The sequence below is a fragment of the Megalobrama amblycephala genome, linkage group LG14, assembly GCF_018812025.1.
Source record: "Megalobrama amblycephala isolate DHTTF-2021 linkage group LG14, ASM1881202v1, whole genome shotgun sequence".
NCBI lineage: Eukaryota > Metazoa > Chordata > Actinopteri > Cypriniformes > Xenocyprididae > Megalobrama > Megalobrama amblycephala.
The window spans coordinates 30427911-30451216 of NC_063057.1; the positions used below are offsets into that span (position 1 = coordinate 30427911).

The 23306-nt window shown below is 40.3% G+C and overlaps 1 protein-coding gene across 2 annotated transcripts in view; it reads left to right on the plus strand.

Moving 5' to 3' along the window:
- LOC125245140 (repetitive organellar protein-like) overlaps window positions 1-23306 on the plus strand; it is a 62089-nt gene that overhangs the window by 37307 nt on the left and 1476 nt on the right. Inside the window, exon 4 of one of the 2 annotated variants that reach the window (XM_048155626.1) lies at window positions 15195-15485. The exons of the other annotated variant lie outside the window; for it this stretch is intronic. Coding sequence (XP_048011583.1) covers window positions 15195-15214 — 20 coding nt within the window. The 3' untranslated portion in view covers window positions 15215-15485. Of the gene's footprint in view, window positions 1-15194; window positions 15486-23306 lie in introns of those variants that run through there. 2 annotated transcript variants of the gene reach the window in all.

Consider the following 23306-nt stretch of genomic DNA (forward strand, 5'->3'; position numbering starts at 1 on the left):
TCAAGGACTTCTGGCATGGCTCTCTTTTCATACAGATTACATAAACAGAGAATATTTGTTTTCGATTTGACTTACACGATTTAAAACCTGACATTTCAATGTTTTAAAAAAAGTCTAATTTTTTTGTGATTAGTATTCACTAAGTTACAGTTAATTTTCTGAGAACTATCAGATTGGACTTCAATCAGAGGGAGACGAGAGATCATGCGTCATGTTAGTTTTCTTTATTTTGCAAAAAGCACAACATTTTGTTTTTACTCTGAGTGTACACAAATAAAAGAAGATATTCCACATATTAAAATGGTGTATAACTCTTAATTGTATGTGCAACATTGACGGAGTATTTTGAGTCTCTTTCACACTGGTAAGAAAAAAACCGCGGTGGTATCGCCGGCGATACCTCAGACCTCAGAGTGTTAATTGTCAATTAATATAATAATTATATAAATATATACTATTATATGAATTATACATAATGTATATTGTCAGGGAGTCTTCACAGCCACCACCATCTCCACCCACCACAATCATCAGATCCCAATCACCTGACTTCTAATCACTTGCACATGTCATCAATCACTCACCAGCACCATAAAGCAGCACTTCTCCCCTTCACTCACTGTTGGGTCTCAACCTTACCTGGTCGTTCCCTTTCTGATCCTTGGATTCCCTTCTGCCTTCGCTATCGATCATCATTAGCCTCTTTAGCTCTGCTCTACAGTATGCCCTGGAAAAGAGAAAGACTTCAGTATTCAGATAAGACATTATCTAAGACTTTCCATCAATACGTTTATTCACCTGGATTCTCCTTCATCTGTGTTGATTCATTGCTGTTGTCAATAAACCTGCCACATTACCTTCACTTAACTCTGTGACCCGTGTTTACCTGCTGACAGAAGACCCGACCCTACCAACTTCATCTGGAGATGGAGCGCTCAGCTCAGCGCCCTTCGTGCGGCTCTATCTCCAGATCCACACCATCAATCTGCCTCTGCCAGTCCCATGGCCCCTCCTTCCAACTATTCGGGTGAGGCGGTTGAATGTAGCGGTTTTCTACTCCAAGTTTCCTTGTGTATTGAAATGCATTCTCATAAGTTCGCCAGTGAATGATCGAAAGTTGTTTCTTATCTCCCTCCTTTCTGGAAGAGCGTTACTCTGGGCTCAAGCCATCTGGGATTCCCACTCTAACCTTGTTGATTCGTTTGATGAATTTTCCTCTCATTTCCAAGAAGTTTTTGGTCTCTCCACAGGAGCGCTATCAGTCTCTGACCAACTCATCCGCCTGAGACAAGGAAGTTCCTCGGCTAGCGATTACACACTGCAGTTCCGAATTCCAGCGGCCTCCTATGGTTGGAATGAGACGGCACTTCTCACTGCCTATCAACAAGGTCTTAACCCACAGCTCTGTACCCAAATGGTGATCAACACAGTTGGATTGAAGAGCTTTATGCAGAAAGCTGGAAAATATCCCACATCTTACAGCTTGTAAGGCTCTCCAACAGCAATTCATCAGACCATCTACATCTCCTGTGGCATCGAGCTTCTTCTTTGTGGGTAAGAAGGACGGAGCCTTGCAGCCCTGCATTGATTACCTGACCCTAAATAGTCAAACAGTTAAACTCCCCTATCCTTTTCCCCTGGTCCCTGCTGCTCTCGATGAACTCCGTGGGGCCCGCATCTTCTCGAAAATGGATCTACAAAGAGCTTACAATCTCATTCGTATCCGGGAGGGGGACGAGTGGAAGACAGCATTCATCACCCCTTCCGGCCACTATGAATATCAGGTCATGCCGTACGGCCTGTCCAACTCACCGTCCATCTTCCAAGGATTTATGAACGAGGTGTTCCAGGAGTTCCTCCACTGCTTTATCGTCTATATTGATGACATTCTGATATACTCCTGGAACTTGGCCGAACATCGCCACCACGTGAAGCAGGTCCTTGAACAACTCAGGAAACACCATCTCTACCTGAAAATCCATCGCCCCACGGTACAGTTCCTCGGATGCATCGTGAGCGCAGAGGGTATCCAAATGGACCAGGGGAAGATTCAAGCTATTCAAACCTGGCCTCCTAGGTTTGCCGTTTCCTAGGTTTTGCTAACTTTTAGCACAGATTCATCAAGAACTTCAGTCTTCTGTCATCTCCCTTAATGTCACTGCTTCGTCGTATGCCCAAGTCTCTGTCCTGGACCGCAGAAGCTCGAGCCACCTTCCAGACGCTGAAGGATGCCTTTTGCACCACTCCCATACTCACTCATCTCAATACTGAACTTATGTTCATCGTTGATGTGGACGCCTCCACCACTCGTGTGGGAGCGGTGCTATCCCAACGACACAGAGAGCCTCCTCAACTCCACCCTTGCACATACTTCTCCAGGAAGCTTTCCCCAGCGGAGCGGAATTACGACATTGGCAACAGAGAACTTCTGGCAATCAAACTGGTGCTGGAGGAATGGAGACATTGGCTGGAAGGAGCTCAACATCCTTTTACTGTCATTACAGACCATAAGAACTTGGAATACCTCTGCTCAACCAAGAGACTTAACCCTCGTCAAGCCCGCTGGGCCTTATTCTTCACATGATTTCAGTTTACCATCACTTATCGACCTGGAGAGAAGAATGTGAAGGCCGACTCACTCTCACGAATTCATGCTCCGGAAGAACCATCTACAACTGAGCCCATCCTCCCTCCAGCCATACTTGTAAGTCCCATTCAGTGAGACCTGGATAACCAAATACACCACCACAGTTTCCAAACCCGCTCCGCAGGGAGGCCCAGAAGGTAAAATCTACGTACCGACCACCTTACGGAAAGATCTTCTGGGACCACTACATGCTTCCCCGGGCTCTGGACACCCAGGCAGCCGAACTCTCTTGCTCCTTCAGGCTCGTTAGTGGTAACCCAGTATGGCCCGAGATGTCTCCCTACACATCCGAGGATGCTCAGTCTGTGCCATTTCCAAAACTCCACGTCACCTACCCACTGGCAAGCTGGTTCCACTACCCATCCCACATCGCCCATAGTCCCACGTTGGAGTCGACTTTGTCACTGACCTGCCGAACTCTGATGGATTTACATGTATCCTCGTAGTTGTGGATAGATACTCCAAGGCTTGCAAGTTAATTCCTCTGAAAGGCTTACCTACTGCTATGGAAACTGCAGAAGCTCTCTTCCATCAGCTGTTTCGCAACTTTGGTATTCCAGAGGAAATCATCTCCAATGGTGGGCCACAGTTCACTTCCCATGTTTGGACTGCCTTCTTCAAACTCCTCAATGTCTCAGTCAACCGCTCTTCCTTCCGGATATCACCCCCATATGACTGGCCAGAGTGAGCAGAAGATACAGGAAATAGGGAGGGATCTCCGGGCCTACTGTCACGACAACCAGAACAGCTGGAACCGTTTCCTCCCGTGGGCCAGGTACGCACAGAATTCTCTCAAGCAGACCACTACAGGCCTAACCCCGTTTCAGTGCATACTCGGGTACCAACCACCATTATTTCCCTGGACGGAGGAACTCTCGGATGTTCCAGCTATTAACCACTGGTTTCGAGTGAGCGAGAGAGTGGCCCATGTACATCTGCTCGATTGCTCCTGTCTGCCTCGCTGCTCAGAGTGGTTTGCATCTGTAACTCCGTATAGCTTTATTTTGAATCTCTTATTTTTATTCATTGTTGCTTATATTATTATTACTTTATATATAATATTGCCTACCACATTAATCTGATGTCGCTAGCTTGTAATCTTTGAATCTAAATCGCTGTTACAACGCGTTTGCATCTCGCTTGTCATCAGTCTCTCGGGCGCTCCTTTTTCAATTCGTTCATCAAACAGCTGTGGTAACTCGGATCAGTCTACAAACACGGTGAGTCATGTCATCCTCTCCGAGCATTGTCTCATGTTCCATTTGCCACATGTTCAGCACAGCTCTCTCTGTCAGCGACGAGGGATTTACATGTCATAAATGTAGGGAAATAGTCAGGCTGACAAAGAGAATCTCAGAATTTGAGACACGCATCCAAACTTTAATCGAGGATAGTAAGAATGCAAAGGCTTCAGATACTGTTTTGGATGCGACTAGCTTAGTGAACTCTGTACATTGTTCGGCTGTAGAGACTACTGTCACGACAACCAGAACAGCTGGAACCGTTTCCTCCCGTGGGCCAGGTACGCACACAATTGGGTAAAGGTGATGTGGACTAGCCACGGAAAACACCACTCTTCCGTTCCAGTAAGAACATCAAACAGGTTCTCCCCACTCAGTGACGCACCCACTGAGAATCCTGTTGAAAGTGCCCTAGTTATTGGCGATTCTATTACACGGAATGTGAAAATAGAGACACCAGCCACCGTAGTCACATGTTTGCCGGGAGCCAGAGCACCTGACATCAAAGCAAATTTAAAAGTGCTGGCTAATGCTAATCGTAAATACTATAAAATTATTATTCATGTTGGCACTAATGATGTTCGACTTCGTCAGTTGGAGATCACTAAAATTAACATTAAAGAGGTGTGTGAACTCACAAGTACAATGTCAGGAGAAGTAATTTGCTCTGGTCCCCTTCCTGTTAGTTGGAGTGATGAGATAGCAGATTATCATCACTCAATGGCTGGCTGTCTAAGTGGTGTCCGCAGATTAATATAGATTTTATAGACAATTGGAAAAGTGTTTGGGTCAGACCTGACCTGTTGAAAAGAGATGGTATTCATCCCTCCCGGGATGGTGCTGCTCTTCTCTCTAGTAATATGGCACATAGTCTTAGAGCTGAAACATGACAAAGGTCAGGAAGCAGCAGACAGACTGGCTAAATAGACCGTCTACTAGCTGCCTTACGTTACAGAAGCCAGATAATTCCCAACACATAGAAACTCTTACACCTAGATATTATCACATAGAGACTGTGTCTGTACCCCAAATGAGTAAAAACAAAAAACTTCCAAACCCATTTAATGGTAAAAATTTAATTGATTTTTATATTTTATATTGATTTTAAAATAAAAAATAACGATAATAATGATAAAAAAATGATAAAGCTTGGGTTGTTAAATATTAGCTCCCTTTCTTCAAAAGCACTTATTGTAAATGATATTATCACAGACAATAATCTAGATGTGCTGTGTTTGACAGAAACTTGGCTAAAACCGGACGATTACATTACTTTATATGAATCTAGCCCTCAAGGTTATGATTATCGACACAATCCTCGACAGGAGTATATAAAATACATTTCAGAGAAAGTTATTCTCAAACTTTTCCACTGACCAAATAATATTCAATTACTTGAATCAAATTTATGCAATTTTGCCTATAAGGTAAACATATATTTTAAGATACACAAATAGGCCTTCATTTTTGCAGTGTAAATTATTGTCTGACTCGCATCCCTGACAAAACATTTTAAAAATAAAACATGCATGTCTTACCGTTTCCTTCAAATTCTATCCTTCAAATAGGCAACAATGGTCTTTTTTTATAATGTTGGGAAGACCATGAAAGGGGTTATCATTAACCTACTGTCTCTCTGCACACGACACCATCAGCACCTGTGTGCAGCAGAGGGTGTACAGCACTGAGTCATCAGACATATTCAAACCAGCCAATCCGTTCGATCACCAAGCGATTCCGTCATTGTCTGTCATTATCCCATCTATGTTGCGAAGCCATCTGCTTAGATGGAGTAAGTGTGCATCATTGATCAAAAATATTTTCTCAGAACATGAGATATTCTTCTATTTAGAACACAATTTAAAGCAGAAATATCATGTGCCAATCAATCCTCGCTGTAGTTAAAACATTAAAACCCAGCATGCCACAGGAAAAGTGTTCAAAAGCAGCGCCTCCACTACAAACATTTCTATTTAAATTAATATAAAAAAGTGTTGTAACTTCTGGATAATGATTTCATGTAATTTCAGTGCATATAATTAGAGTGGCATATTTAATCTAAATGTGGAAATGGAAATGTTCAAATGGAAATAGAGTTTAAAATCGTAACACTTGCAGTGATCAGATCATATGAAGTCCCACTGAACTGAAAAAAGGGCCATTGTCAGCAGTAAATTGCTTATTCATTAAATCTTCTTAAGGTACTACCATTAACATTTTATAAATGAACTGTACTAACAAAGTTCTAACAACAATCTCAGTTAAGTGCAGTTCTATGTCTAATCTTATGCACCATCACTTTTCACATTGCTGCTGCAGTAATGTTACTCAAGTCAGTGTGATGGCTGTGACTGAATACTGTCTGTGAGTCTGAAGTTTGAACTCTGAAGTTTGGCTCATAGCCAGAGACAGCCAGTTTGAGGCAGTCTGTGAGGTTTCTGTCAGTGAGGCGGATCCTGTACTTTGATTTGATTTATTTTCATCTGTGAAAAAGCCATTTCACAGAGGTAAGTGGATCCAAAGTAGGCATTCACTTTTAGTGCAGATGAGAGGAAACTTCTCTCTGTTGACAAGTCCACAAAAGTCACTGTCCCTTGATCAGGCTTTCAGCTCTGTCATTTCGCAAGTCAACCATCTCCATGTCAACTCCACTTAACAAATAAATAAATAAATATGTGAATCACGGCTGCTTTAATGCTCTGTGTTTCTGGGAGTATATATATATATATATATTGTAGGACCAAAATTAGCTCAAATGAAATAATTAATTTATAGGAAATTATAAAGAGTTATTTAGTTTATGACCGAGCCACTGAATCATCCAGCGTTCATCTGCTCGAGCCGTAATAAGCTCTTGTAGCGGATATGAAGCGTACTGGCAAAATTATTTCAGTCAACGTGATTGGTTTTTACCTAACCACAATCCGGACCTGAAAAGACCCTGCAAAAAATCATCCACTCGGAAAAACCTTTCTCTCCATGCCGACAAGGAGATTCAGATTTAAATTCGACTCAAGCAAGTACCTCCAGATTCTAAAGCTGAACTGGTGCATTTAAATGAATGATTCATGGTTCGTTCAGGTCAGGTCTTTTGAAGGAAGTCTCTTTGTCGTGGCTGGAGTTAAAGTTGAGGCTGCAAAAGTGGTTGATTACATTGTACTTGATGTCAGCTTGCTTATTTTGCTCAAGATAACGATTTATCAAGTCCACATGTCATAAAAACAGGAAACTATGCTTCTAACGACAGCTCGAGAGCTGTCGTTCCAACCACACAAATTTGTGATGCAGTTTGCGAATGTTCGTTTGAATGATGGTTTCAGGAAACACCAAATTTTTGAACTATGTAAGTTACGATGGAACTTGCGATGTTAGTTGGCTAATGATGCTTTTGGGAAACCGAGCTCTGTTCTTCAGAAAAATCCTCCAGGTCTTGCAGAAATTTCAGTTTCACGCATTTTTGCATATTTGAACCCTTCCAGCAGTGACTGAATAATTTTGAGATCCATCTTTTCACACTGAGGACAACTGAGGGACTCAAACTCAACTATTAAAAAAGGTTCAAACATTCACTGATGCTCCAGAAGGAAACACGATGCATTAAGAGCCGGGGGGGTGAAAACTTTTGAACAGGATAAAGATGTAACAATTTTTCTTATTTTATTTAAATATCTTTGTTTTTCATTTAGTACTGCCCTTCGAAAGCAACAGAAGATACTTGCATGTTTCCTGAAAGAAACATTAAGTACAAGCTGGAGGATTTTTCTGAAGAACAGCTAAGTTTAACTGCTCAGAATAAACAAGAGACTCATGAACAACCATCACAAAACAAAAAAAAAAACAGTCGTGGATCATCCAGGTAACCACACACAGTATTGAGAATCAGTGGTTCCCAAACTTTTGAATGGGGCCATTTTAATAAATTCAGCTATTTTTTTTGTCTTGTGAACTAAATGCAAACATCTTCTATGTGAAATATCTTACTCAGGACAGTACAAAATAAAAAATAACATGAATTTTGTATGATCTCTCTTATTTTATTAAATTTATTCACATTTTCACAGATTCTGCAAGTGGTTCACATACTTTTCTTGCCACTGTATGTCCTTGATGCAACCAAAAATAAATTTTTGTAAAAGACACGTACAAACAATAAAGTACTTACAGTTTAAAGAGCAGCTTCTGCTTTTAAAGTGGGAACTGCTTCATCTTTCAGTAAAAGCCTTTGTGCAAATCCAGCATTAAACTTGTGTAGATTCTGGAAGCTGTCTTCAGCGCCGCATCCAGTGTAGAAAATATCACTGATTATAATGGGTTCTATATCTTTTGATGCGTCGCGCCGCACCGCTTGTGTCCGGTGTAAACAACTCTTCCGCTTTCCATTATGCTGCGCCACATGGCCTCGCCCACTTTGTTGCGTGTTCCCAGGGGCGTGTTTTGCAGGGTTTATGATGTCACCAACCCGGGAAGAAGCTTGTTGTAGTCCAAACCGGTCGTTTCTGTAGGCATTAAACTGCCATAACTTTAAAAGACAATATCTCCGTTCGCATTGAACTTTCAGCGCTGTAACTTTGCAGATACTGTTTATGCTCAAGCAGCAACATTACACACTAACTAAAGTTAAAAAAGTGAAATCGCATTTAACCACCCCTTTAATTTGTGTTCCGAAGATGAACAAAGGTCTTACGGGTGTGGAACGACATGAGGTTAAGTAATAAATGACAGAATTTGCATTTTTGGATGAACTACCCCTTTAAGGATTCATTAGTTTGAATATACATTTCACCAAACACAATAATAACATCTTAGTTAATAATTCAATATATTATATTTTATTTTTGACAAAACATCCCATGTTTCGCTTGTGACTGCACATTTTTGGTACTGACAGTAATGCGTTATTAGCAACCACATCCCATTACAGAATTTTAACTCGCATACTAAAACACTAAAACAACATTAAAATATTAGTGATTTGCATAACTGTACTAAAATGTAGTTTTATTTTCCCTAAATAAATGATTATGTGTTCCCTTTTGTCACTACCAAAACAATGATTTTTCGGTGGTGACAATTTTCGATACTTTTGAGCCTAACTCATAGATGATAATCAGTACATGGCTAACTAGCACAGTTCTGAACAGTTGTACACACATAAAAACTACATTTTATGGAATAAATCCCCAAAAAGTTTATTAAATTGCAGAAAAAAAAGGTGTTTGGTAGTGACGTTCCTTAAAGTTACACACAGATTTTCAGAATTTTAAACACATTTAACTCACAATGATGTTACCTATCTGCTATGAAAGAGGGTATGAGAGGAATACCCACAGTTAAGGAACACAGGAATATTTCCTGATCAAAAATGTAGAATTGTGGTTAAAATCAGTCAATGGAGTAAAACATACATTGTTTCAGTAGTGACAAAAATGTGGGACATTTTTTACAGAAAGTTTCATGATTTAAAAATAAAATATATTTTTTAACTTCACTTAAAAAAAAATCAAAAATATATTTTTTATAAACAATGGAAAAAAATGCAAAAGATATTTTAATACAATTTTCACAAGTTGAAATTTAGGGGTTACGGTGACAGCCACCTCCCAATTGAACGCATCCAATAAATTATGATTTTATATATATTAAGCTTACTGATATTATAAATATTATCGTGGGATTCAATAAATAATAGATGGATCTTAGTAAACATCCAAAATTTGAATATTTAAATGCTTTTTAAATGTGTTTTTTGGTTGTGAGACAGCAGTTTGCTAGCCTGGATGCCAGCCGAACTTAGCCCCGCCCACAACATTTTGAGGTCGGGGAGTTCGGTCTGGACTCGATCCGTAGAGGAGTAATTATGCCCGAACAGAAACTGTTCGGACCAATCACATTGTCAGGACGATGATTGACAGATTATCACCAGAAACGTAATCAGCCACGTCATCAAAGAGCGCTTGGGGAGTTTGATTGACAAGCGATCTAACCAATCAGAACGCCGCATCTGCCATTTTGTCCGACAAAACAGTCAGGAGTTAGAAGATTAACCTCGGTGGAGTTAAACTTGAAAAATTGTGCATATTGACGTCTTTCCGCGTTTGAAACAACATTCATTCTCATGTTCATTCATGTTTATTTGATGCTATAAATGGACTAGTAGGAAGAGATGATCGGTTCACGAGCCTCTTGAGCTGAGGCGCTACAGCAATCTGTCACGATCATGGTCACGACACATTAAAGAGCCACACAACGGTTTTTATTGTTTGAATTGTTTTAATAACTACACAGTTTGAAAGCTGGGACTTTGTTTAATATCATAAGTAACCTGCTCTGTCTCGTCTGTCGATGTGTTGTCAGTTTCCTCTTTGCTCCGCGATGTATTTTCCACTCTGTGTGGCGTGTGATAGCGCCACGGCTTGTCGGACAAAGCAACAGTAACTAAGGGGGGCGAGTCTTTGCGAAAGGTCAATTAGTTTACAACAATGATGGCTGTTGAAGAACTGAGATGTGTAGATTCCGCCATCGCGTCCGTTATAGAAGATATCGACAGCGCATTAATTTTAAAAAAGGAATAGAGGACCGCGATCAAGGCATTTGTCGATGGGAAAGATGTCTTTGCCGTCCTTCCTACGGGATTCGGCAAAAGTTTGATTTATCAGCTGGCCCCGATGGTCGCTAAGAAGAGTTCTGTTGACAACTATGCGTCGCTCAACATACGTCACTTACTCTGTAGCTCTGATTGGTTGTAGGTCTATCCAATTGAGGACTTTCCTGGATCGGTTGAAATACGCCCCCATAATCAAAGCCCAATGGAGCAGTATCAGACTCATATTCTGACTAGAATTGAGTATGAACACGTCAGGCTAGCAGTTTGCACCAATTCTGTAGAATGGCCTAAATATAATCGTTTATCTTTATTTCAAACAAGATTAAAAAAATCCATGAACACTTACTCTAAATGCTTAAATTCAGTGTTGTTCAGTCCAAAGTCTGTTTGAAATTATTACACAAGTGTCTTTTTTTTCCATCTGTAAGATTATGAGAAGGATCATTTAGTTAACGTGATCATAATTACAGGAAAAATATCATTTATTTCCAATTTCTGAGGTTCCCAATCTGAATAAATCCAGATTCAGAAATAATGAACTATTTATTTATTCACACAGTCATTCTTTGTGTGTCATGAATCAGTGTGTTCAGGGTCTGATCTGAAGCTTTTACTGCAGGCCTGTTTAACAGCCTGAATGTCATTTGTGCTTCTGCACGTGTCACAAATATACTTCAGTATTACCACTATATAGTTTATGGTGGTTTACACACTCTGGCGGCACCTATTGTGAAGAAAAATAAATAAAAAACATTATTTTACAACACAACTAATTCAGACATTTCAGACATCAAACGTACAGATTGTTCTACTTCTTTCCCATAACTACTATAACTTCTATCCCATAAGGATATGTGCATGTGAAGGAAAACCACACATATAATTATTAACTCAGCGTAAGACTGAAAGCTTACCCTACTATTTTGAATCAGTAATAGAAACAGAAATCAGGATGACGTGCATAATTCAATTATTTATCTGACTCCAGTATAATTTAAGAATAAGAGGTTAAAGATTAACAACTTTAATGGAGTCAGATTAAAGGTAACAGTTTTTCTTAGAACTGATAGGAAAACAGGATTTAACCTGAATGCTTAAATAATGAATGTTACAATCACTTGAGCTTTCAGCATTATCAGTGGTAAAAGGAAAGATTCTCAAAGTCTTCAAAGCAGGCAAAGTTATTTATTAAGTTACATGTTTAAAAAATGGAAAAACAAATAATGCACTGTTGTGAAGGAGAAAAAAGTCTTTCTTGTAGTATGAGGTTACGCATCGGTGTGCAAGAGTAACAGGGTTAAAGTCTTTCTCCCAGATCAATAGTTACCTTTCCTTCTTTTTCTGAGCAACACATTGTTAAACATGAGTGGAACACCAGCTGACAGGAAACTGAAAGATAAGGCAAATGGCTGGCGATCAAGAGGGGGAGAATACATTAACGCGGGGCTGTCCAGTCCTGCTCCTGTAAGGCCACTGTCCACAGAGTTTAACTCCAACCCCAATTAAACACACCTGAACCAGCTAAACAAGGTTTTTAGGCATACAGGAAACTTCCAGGCAGGTGTGTTGGGGTAAGTTGGAGCTAAACTCTGCAGGACAGTGACCCTTCAGGACTGAGTTTTGACACCCTTGCATTAACATATTGCACAACAGCACCTAGATTGTACATTAGGATACTTTAATATAAAGTTAATCACAGTTAAGTTTATAAGCTGTCTGATGAGACCAAACATGACAATTGCATGTTAGAAAATACTACTAGATAAATAGTATGTAGTGGAAAGCACATGTGTCCTTTGAAGCAAAGAGTACAGATGTGTCATAACACCCTACTTAAAAGTATAGTTGGCAAACAAAGAGTAAAATGGGAATAGGGAATATTTGTGCACAAACAAACAGTAGTATTACACTAAGGGCCCTATTTTAACGATCTAAACGCAAAGTGTAAAGCGCACGGCGCAGGTGCACTCAGGGCGTGTCCAAATCCACCGGAAAAACGGTCCGTGCGCCGGGGCGCATTTTTGAAATGGGTTGTCCCTATTCTCTTTATGAGTAATGGGCGGAACGTTCAATAAACCAATCAGAGTGTCATCTCCCATTCCCTTTAAGAGCGAGATGCGCTCGCGCCATGGCGGATTGCTGTTTACATGGCGTACACGCGATGAGTCAGTTAATATATATGTGTGTGTATTGGCACTATTGTTCAATTAATTAGCCAATTTCGTTCATCATTATAAGTAGTAATAGGCTGAATTGAAAATAGATAGCCTAATTCTAATACACGCAATGACTATTCATCATTACATTTTTATATTTATGTAGCCTACACAATAATATTCTTTTACACTGTAATCCTTTTGTTTTTAATATTTGGCATGTTTGTGTGATGCGCATCCCTGTGTGTAATAGGCAAAGTCAACGCGCACTATGGACGCGCCCAGAGGCGCAGTTTCTACCAACGCGCTCTAACAAAAAAATATTGTGCCATTGACTTTAGACTTTAGACCAGGTTTGAGTTGGTCTATGGCGCAGTCTATTTTCAGCTCCTTAAAATAGCAATGCGCCGGCAATGCGCCTGAACACACCTCTTTTTTAGACCAGCACGCCCATGGGCGCACTAACTGGCGCAAATGCATTTACTAATTTAAGTGGCGCTGAACAGGAAAACGCGAACGGCACCGGACGCAAACTAGCAAACACACTTGCGCTGCGCCTTGCGTCGCATTGTGCCGGGTGTATTATAGGGCCCATTGTGTTTTACAGAATCACTCTATATAAACACATTTTTTTCAGTCTTTATCAAGATAAATTCTTACCATATGCCATAATAAACTCACTGCACCAATCCACCAAATGATACATGAACACATTTATTTACATTACTAATGCTGACAACAACAACTCAAGACGGAGAATTGCAAAATGATTAATTAATTTACATACTTTAAAGGTCCTATGACATGCTACTTTTTGGATGCTTTTATATAGGCCTAAGTGGCCCCTAGTACTGTTTCTGAAGTCTCTTTCCCGAAATTCAGCCTTGGTGCAGAATTTCAGCCACTACAAGCCAGTCCCACAATGAGCTTTCCTCAGGATGTGCCGTTTCTGGGTCTGTAGCTTTAAATGCTAATGAGGAGGAGAGAGGCGGGGCAAGGTGGAGGGTGGGTGTGGCCTTAACCAGCTTGCGGCCACGGTACCATGCACTAATGTTGACAGTGGATGTATCCAATGGCTCGTAGACACGCAGTCGTTCAAGCTTTCAGTTTGACCCAGAATCTGATCCGGATGAAGAAGTTGTAACTCAGCGGCTACAGCAGGACATCTCCGAATGGTTAGTTTATAACATTGTGTCAGGATACGGTACTTTAGTTGGTTTATGTATGCTGTTACAGTTATTATCATGTAGCTAATGTGCTATTGTATATATATATATATATATTATATATAATTATCAGCTATAGACACTAACCAGCACAACTAAATTAGTCCTCTGCCATTATTACAAATACCTTATCGGATAGGTGCCGTTGTGGAAAATGTGCTACCATGCCAACATCATTTATCTGTTTACATATTTTATATTTCATAAATCTTAAAAGTTTTTATGATCTTTTTACAATTACATCAAGCTCTGCAATCTGGAAATGTGGATGTCGTGTGCGCCATAACAGCAGAACGGTTTCAAACAACAAAGAAATGTACAACACTTGCGTTACAGTGTGTGTATTCACACACACACTTGATGCTGTCTACCTTTACATTAGCGACAGTAACTGGGCTGTATTGGCCCACGTTAAAGAAACAGTGGTCAGTGAAATTTGTGGCGCAGACATACAAAACTATGGGAAGTTGTATCGGCGTATTACCAGAGAACATAAAATTAACCCACTGTTTCTTCATAGGCTTGGATGAAGGAACTAAAAAAATACTAAGGAGTTCATTTGTTCATCCAAACACTGAGCAACTGCCATGATTCACTCGTTTACAAGGCATGATGTCTCTCAAGGAGAAAAAAATAAATAAATAAATAAAATATATATATAATAAATATATATATATTGCGCTCGCCTCGCACTGTAGTAGCTCATTTTCTCATGGGCGGGCAAAGCAGAGAAAGGGGAGGTAACCTTTCCCCTTATGACGACATATGGGGAAGATTCCAGATTGGGTCGTCTGAGCTTTCATTTTCTCAAACGCGAAGCAAAACACCCAGTGCTCGGTTTACACCCATCGCCTTTTCTAGCCGCTGGGGGACCATATGCAGGCTAGGGGAGCTCATTTTAATATTAAAAAACCTCATAAAGTGAAATTTTCATGCCATGGGACCTTTAAGTATTTTCATTGGCTCTTTTTTCCTTTGGTTGCTTGTGTCTTAAAAGACTATTTTCTTTTCTTTATATTTTATTCTCTGTTCTGTAAAACTGTACAACAACATGCATTGTAAAAGGTGATGTACAAATAAATTGAAACTGAAATGTAATATAAATTGCTTTGGATTAAAGCATCTGGTTGCACAAAATTGATTTCACTCTCTGACGGAAACTATAAGTAACAATTAATGGAGTTAAATGGTTAACTGAGGTTCGGGAGCAGGGCCACGCCTCAACCAATCACCTGACTGTTTACTCTCGTTCTCTCGAACCCTCCTTTTCCCTCTCATCCATTCAACCATCCTTACCTTCCCTGTTCTCTTCCTTTCCAGGTTGTATCGGGGGGTCCTAATCACTCGGCCTACATCTAACTGAGATGATGCCCCCACTCTGAGTCTCCCGGCCACCAACACTAGATGCCCGGATCAACCTGATTACTCTTCTTCCTCTCCCTATTCATCCCTAACAATTACCATCCCTTTCCCCTTCTTCTTCATCCACTCCCTATTCATCCCTAACCGATTACCATCCCTTTCCCCTTCTTCATCCGTTCCCTATTCATCCCTAACTGATTACCATCCCTTTTCCCTTCCTCCTCATCTTCTCCCTCTTCATCTGTAACATTCTTTAATAAATAATTCTCCAACATTTATGGTTGTGGCGTGGTCCTTGCTTGTGAAACAAAGGTAAAAACAACAGCTTGCATTATGGTACTGTAAAACAAACCAATGGTATCATTAGTGTATAAGTCCACTTTCCCAAAATCGTCTCAGGTTACACATGTAACCATAAACGAAACACTGCGATGAAATACTATTGGGGAACGCTTCTGCGTGAAATGGTGTCTGAAATGCTTATCAAATCATGGCAGTCCTATTGGCCAGCAACAGCCTATGACGTCATTATTGGTGTGACCAGGAAGTTTGGGAAGTAAGGAGCACATAGAGAACATGTCATCCACTTATTTTCTGAAGGGACTGTTCAGCAGCTGTTCTCAGGGAACCATGGTTACATGTGTAACCTGAGATGTTCCCTTTCGAAAGGGAACTCACATTGCATTGAAACGCTATTGGGGAAAGATATACCCACGCCACCATGCTGAGGGGGGAGTGCATGCCAAAAAATGGCTGTGACAAGCGTCAGAACAAGCAGTTTCAACTGAAACGCCAGAACCACTCCCCCTACTGGTCACAAATAGGCTGTCAGTGACAGCATTCCGTATGGCCACAGCCCAAGCAATAAGCCTCAAAGAGACCTTCAACAGAAGGCCTACCAAGGCCGATTGAAGGCTTCTGGGACCACACTTCACACAGAAGGGGTGCATTTAAGGGCATGAAATAATGAAATATTCTATTCTATTATACAAAGTTACACACAATGGTGTGGACTCATTATCAAGGAGGTCTACTAAAGCCAGCTACCTGATAGCTTTATCATGCTGCTAATACCCAAAATATGGGAGATTCACATTCAGGGAGGCCTGATAAGGTCAAACTCCTAATAGCAAATCATTGCTTATACTGAAACCACCCAAAACATATACATACTACTTGACTTTGTTGATTAATGAAAAGGCCAAAATACAGCGGGACTCTTACTTTGAAATGTATGTGCTTTACTTTTGCTGCTCATTTAAGTTTAGATGAGGAAGATAAATTTTTTTTTACATTGTTACAACTGTTTACAACACATAATATAAATAATATAAAGTAAAATTTGTCATGATTGATCAGCATTAGTCCATAAGCAATCGGTTGACAAATGTGCATTAATCATTGATTGCGAGCTGCTCTGAAGCGCTGTTGCGAGAGCCTGAAGAAAGCACAATAGCGCCATCTTTTGACTTTAAAACGTGCAGCGCTCACATTTATTTAATGAAATTAATGTTAATCATCACATTAGGGAATATCGCGATTTGTTTTTCCATCCACAAAATATAAGACTTCTTAAAATGATCATTAACCCTCTGGGCTCTGAGGATTTTTGGGGCCCTGGAGAAGTTTTGAAATGCCCTGACATTTGTGCTTTTTTCAGTTGTTCATAAACATATTAATGGAAAAAGCGTCATTACACTGTATTCAGCACAATATAGGCTACAATACTATGTGAGGAACATGTATGTACATGTTTGTGTTTTTGAAGGAATAACGTTTATGCGTGGTTATTGAAAAAAAAAACTGTCACTGTCACTGAAATAAGGCCAAAAAAATTTAAATCTGTGTTCACACAACTTCTGGTTATTGGAGGTTGTAGACTAGAGTTTTTGCTTCAAAATGATGAAAAATTATCCTGCCTACTCGTTCATATAAAACAATAGAGAGATTTAAATTTTCTAAGACACTTTTTGTCAAGAAACACAGTATGCGTGAAGACGTGAATCATCATGAATAATGCTGTAATTCACACCTGAGAAGACAAAAGATTTGCATAATGAGCTGTAATGACCTGCACATTAATGAGCTCTTTCAGTCAGGTAGGCTGTTAAAAAACCCTCTGTGATCATGCTGATAACAGGATTAATGTCCACTCTGGACAAAAAAACATGATTTTTGTGATCTCATGCATGCATGTATTATTACACATCATGTGAAGAAAATTTTGTATAGGCCTATGTTAAATTACAGTACCAGTCAAAAGATTAGACACATTTTTTTAAAAGAAGTCTTAAGTCTCTAACCAAATAATGGTTTTCTATTTTAATATACTTTAAAATATAATGTATTTCTATGATGTAAAGTGTCTGAACATTCCTACCTCTATGCATTTCATGTAGGCTATTATATTTGTTATATTATATAGCCTAAATGTTAATGTGTGCAGCTGACAAACTATACATCATTAAAAAGATCCTAAGACTCAAGCTTCACATTTTGACTCTGAAAATCTTATATTGACCGTAATTTCTTAATATGCTTAAAAGCATGCACATTTTGAGAAATATTTATGGATTCTCATATGTTTATATCAATTTTCTATACAGAGGAATAATATTTATTCAATATTTATTGTCATCACTGTGAACGCTGGATACTTTTAGTCCACAAATATCTCAGTAAAAGAAGAGGCATATCATGTGACATTCCAGGAACTAACAGGCTTCCAGAGATCGCTTTAACATACAGATAAACACTTTTCAAGACAATAAATTTACGATTGAGACGATGTATGCATGTATTACCTCAGATTTGCATCTGAATAGCGCTGGCTCCGTGGGCGTGGCCGCGGCCGCATTAACGGATAATGAGCTGAATCACGGGCGTCTGACATGTGTCTCTTTTCATACAGATTACACAAACAGAGAATTTTTGTTTTCGATTTGACTTACACGATTTAAAACCTGACATTTCAACGTTTCTTTAGACATAAGTAATTTTTGTGTGATTAGTATTCACTAAGTTACAGTTCATTTTCTGATAACTATCAGATTGGTCTTTGTTCAGAGGGAGACGAGAGATCACGCATCATGTTAGTTTTCTTTATTTTACAAAAAGCACAACATTTTGTTTTTACTCTGAGTGCACACAAATAAAAGAAGATATTCCACAGATTAAAATGTATAACTCTTAATTGTATGTGCAACATTGACAGAGTATTTTGAGTCTCTTTCACACTGGTAAGAAAAAAAACGAGGTGGTATCCTCGGCGATACCTCAGACTCCAGAGTGTTAATATTCTTGTTATACCATTTAAGGTACTATAGACTGTTTATGACCTTGAATTTATCTGATGAGCATGGGCAGAGTGGAATAATGAAAGTGATCAGAATGATTGATATTCAAAACAGTAAGCATGCGATGCATTGTGTGTGTATCTGCAGTCTGCATTTTCATATTTATATGAAGAAACAGGCAGTTGTTGCAGGAGCAGAACGGTCTGTTTTGCACCGACGCAGGCGACAACACAGTCTGCTTTTATCAGCGCTAGTTCTTTGGCGTCTGTTTAATGTGTGATATTTTTCCATACCCGTTCATATATTGGCGCTCTCAGTGAAACTTTCACAGGCAGCATCTCATTTAATTACGTCAACACAACAAATGATGTGATAGGCTGCTGGTCACAGAACATGCAAATAACATTTTACAGTCATGACATGTGAATCTGTATGGTCGCCAATGGCAACCTCGCAAATGAATATTTATAGTCGCAAATGTGACCATTTTAGGAGCAGTCTAGGGCCCTGATAAGCATAACCCTGAGACTGTTACAGGATGGAGACCTAACAACAGAGCTCTCACTGTGACAGATTTTGTTGTCTGTACTGAACCTTAGTGAATGGGATCACAAAAAAATCAACCACATTCAACCCATAACTTGAACATAGTTCAAGGGGCTCAGAGGAGAGACTGAATTAGAAGCTCCTAGCTGAAACTAGTTCTAAAGCGCGGGGCCACAGCAAAAATTGCTTTCTATTGACAAAGTGAAAAGGGGCCTAACACTGCCCAGGAGACAACTGCACTGGGGAGACCTATTTTAATAGCCTGCGAACCTAGCTGCTATCTACTCTGCACCTACACCAACCTGTATAAACAGGGGAAAAAACGGGCCTTGGCCTGACGACTCTAAATGAGAGGAGGCCAGAACTAGGGAAAAGAAAAACCTACACTCAAATAACAAAGAGTTAGGGGCGAGAATGCAAGCAGACCGCCTCCAATATCCCTAGTACTTGCCTAGGCCAGCTATAGCTGTGGGCCTGTGAGGGCCAACACATAAGCGTAGATCTACCTGGGGCTAAAAAACAGCAGTCTCTGCCGAACAACTCTCAAATTGAGAAGAGGCAAACTATGAATATCTTATTTAACATAGAGCTCAGAGGAGCGATGCTCAACCCAAGTAAACAATATCAGGCGGCCTCGAGAGCCGACACTGGACATTAGATCTATCTCAAGTAGGGATGGGAATCGAGAACCGGTTCTTCTTAAGAACCGGTGCCAAGTGAATCGATTCCTTTGAACCGTTAGCATGCCGGCTTAACAATTCCGCTTATCGGTTCCTCTCGTTGCTAACGTGTCATGACGTCACACACACGCTGCGTTGTTTTGGTTTAGAACGCAGCAAACATGGCATCGAGGCAGAAGCGATCTAAAGTTTGGTTACATTTTACGCGAAAAGACGACAATACAGTCACTTGCAACACTTGTAAAAGTTCCATTTCGTCAAAGGGGGGAACTACCTCCAATATGCAGAAACATTTGGCCACACAGCATGCAATTCATTTGCAGGACTGTCGCGTGTTTGATACACTACTACACAACGACACCACCAGCGAGTTAAGCACCAGCGGAGCTAACAGGACGCCATCTGTTATTAATGCGGAAGGTAATGTGTTAATGTTAATGTGAGCGCTATTTCATTGTGTAAACTTTTACTATACGGATGAGCTATATTTACTATCCAAATGAGCACTGTTAATATTCCAAAAGGCACAAGCTCTTCTTTGACTGTTTTCAGTCTGTGTTTTAGTTTTTATGGCACATAAATGGCAGTTTTATTTATTTATTTATTTTTGTCTGGACCAATGAATGTGATATACTGTGAATGTGAATACTGGTTGAGAAACAAGGCTATATGTCCCTGGAATTTACTTGAAGAAGTAACTCACCTAATTTTAGGTTTGTTCTGAGGTTGCTACACATAATGTGCGTATACTCTGTTCTGTGTCTTCTGATCAGATATTAAAGCGAGTTAATACAAACAAACAAATTTGTACTTATTACCTCACCCAATGAGAATCGATAAGAGAATCGTTAAGGAATCGGATCGATAAGCAACATCGATAATGGAATCGGAATCGTTAAATTCTTATCAATTCCCATCCCTAATCTCAAGTTAAGAAAGCTAATCTCTAACGTAAAACTCTAGCTTATACCAGAGGAGATAAGCTACTCTACCATAAGGTGGCTAGGGCCCGCACACTTGATTTACATATGAATGAATTTCACAATAAATGAAGCCAACACACTCATTAAGGGGAACAAAGCAGTGCTTCCCTTAAATACATATCGTTCTAGCCAACATAAACGGAAACTTCAGGGCCCAAACTACAAGTTTTATATATAAAATAACCAAAAAACTACACAAATTCTATACAGGGAATTAAGGTCCTCCAAAATACAATATAATATTTTAAAATATCGTAAATGGACCTACCAAGCTCAAACCTGCAGCTCGGAGAACAGAGACCTACCACCATTGAAAAGATGGAGCCTACCGATCCTTTCATCCTGAAAGGGCACTTGTTACTATCAAACCCGAAGGCAGGCCATGAGAAAGTACAAACTCATCATGAGCCCAGCCTCAGACCTGTTGTAAGAAGCGCCTGGGGAATGTAAAAACCTTTCAGGAGGTTTTATGCTGGATCACCTCCCATAGATCCCTTTCTTCCTGGAGTCCCGCCTTTCCCTGGGACCTACTCCTAGGAGGTGCCCGAGAAGACCTCAGCGGTATGCACGTTCTAAAAGCTGCCGAGCACACCTTCGCCTCTCTGAACTTTCCTACCACCGCCTCAATCGAGGTGCCAAAAAGCTCAGAGGGTGAAACCAGCGCATCGAGGAGAAAGCCCTTCTATTTCTCCCCGATTTCAGCCAGGTTCAGCCACAGATGCCTCTCTATAACCACAATTTCTGCCAATGATCTACCAATCAAGGCAGCAGTCTGCTTGGTGGCCCGGAGAGCAAGATCTGTGGTGTGGCGCAGCTCTTCTACCACCTCAGGGGAGAGACCCTGCCCCTGGTCCAAATCCTTCAGCAGGTCCGCCTGATATGCCTGCAACACCGCCATTGTGTGCCAGGCAAGGCAGCACCAGCCTGACCCGCTGCTGCATATGCCCTGTCATTCAAGCGAGATGTAATTTTAAGGGGCTTTGAAGGCAGGACCAAAGCTTTTAACGTCAACGCCTGCCCAGTCACAAGACCGTTTGCAACAGCTCGTCAATAGGAGACATCGAGGCATATCCATGCTCACTCACTCCCTCAACATCAGTGAAATTAGCCCGCTGATGTTGATGAATGCGAGACGAATATGGATTCTTCCATGCTTCTCGATCTAAGTATGAAGATTAGGAAGGAATGCAAGGCTCACGGGAGCTGGAGGATTATGCCAAAAAAGAACCGCTCATCGAGCCATCTGAGAGCAGTATCTTTCTTAACGTGCTCCCATGGCAGCTGCAGCCTGCCAGAGTCGCATTCCATAATCTCAAGCAGCTCTACATATGCGGGGCATGGTGGTTTTGAGGAATCAGGAGGCTCACAATCTTCATCCTCATTACCTATTTCCTACTGTCTTGGGCTAAGACATAAAGATAAAGACTTAAAGATAAAACATCATTATCCAGCAGCTCACTCTCATTAGCCGCTGAGCATCGCAGGAGATTTACATCCCTCTCAAACTCCTCAGCCAGCTCCATCTGAGAACCCCATGATCTCAGTTAACACAAGCAGATCCCTCAAGAACTGTCCGTGTCCCAGGTTTTTCCACACCTGATGACACGAATCCACACACTTTCTGAAACGTTTGTCAGACATACCTTTTTGTAGTACCAGTTTGATATTGTGCTTCAAACAAGACCTGAAGACCAAAAGAGGATGACATATTCTCTAGGTGGTCCTTATATACTTCCTGGTCGTGCCAATAATGACGTCATAGGCTGTCGCTGGCCAATAGGATTGCTGGATTGATTTGATAAGCATTTCAAACAATAGCGAAAGGGAACTAGGGCATTATTGCTTGTTAAAAATAAAAAAAACAGGTTAATAATTACATTCGATGTTTTTATATATATGTCATTAAATTTATTTATTTTGACAAATTTTGTGCATTTATTCAGTTTTACATCTGTTAATACAGGATGTTCTAGTGCACAGATCCGACAATCCATTCACACAAGGTGTGTGCTTCTGTGATTATCCCTCAGATGTTTTTATATATATATATATATATATAAAAACAGATAATTCAAAGTTATTTTCTGTTTTCAGATCCACATTGTGCCACAAATGTTGTGAATAGAGCTAAACATCTACTGAGACTGGAAAATCCCTTTGATTATGATTAACAATTAACTTGAACTACTTATTTATCTGGAGAAATATAAATCAAGTACAAAAGACAGTAAATCAGGACACTATAAAAGGAAAATGAGAGGCTGTGAGGATGACAGAGCAAGAGCTGGAAACAAACATCAGTGAAGAATGAAGGCTTTAATATGTATACTGCTGCTGTTGGAAACCTTTGTGTTTGTCGTCCAGCAGCAGGTAGATGGAGGACTCAATGAGAATGAGATCAGTCAACAGATCAGCTCTGAGGACGGAAGACAGAATCCACCTCAAACAGACACTTTGAGAGCTGAAGCTTCAACTGACAGACAACAATACTGTGATCTGGGCATCCCTGACATCCATGCAGCACTGAGAGAACTGACCGCCACCGTTACAGAGCAGAAAGGAAAC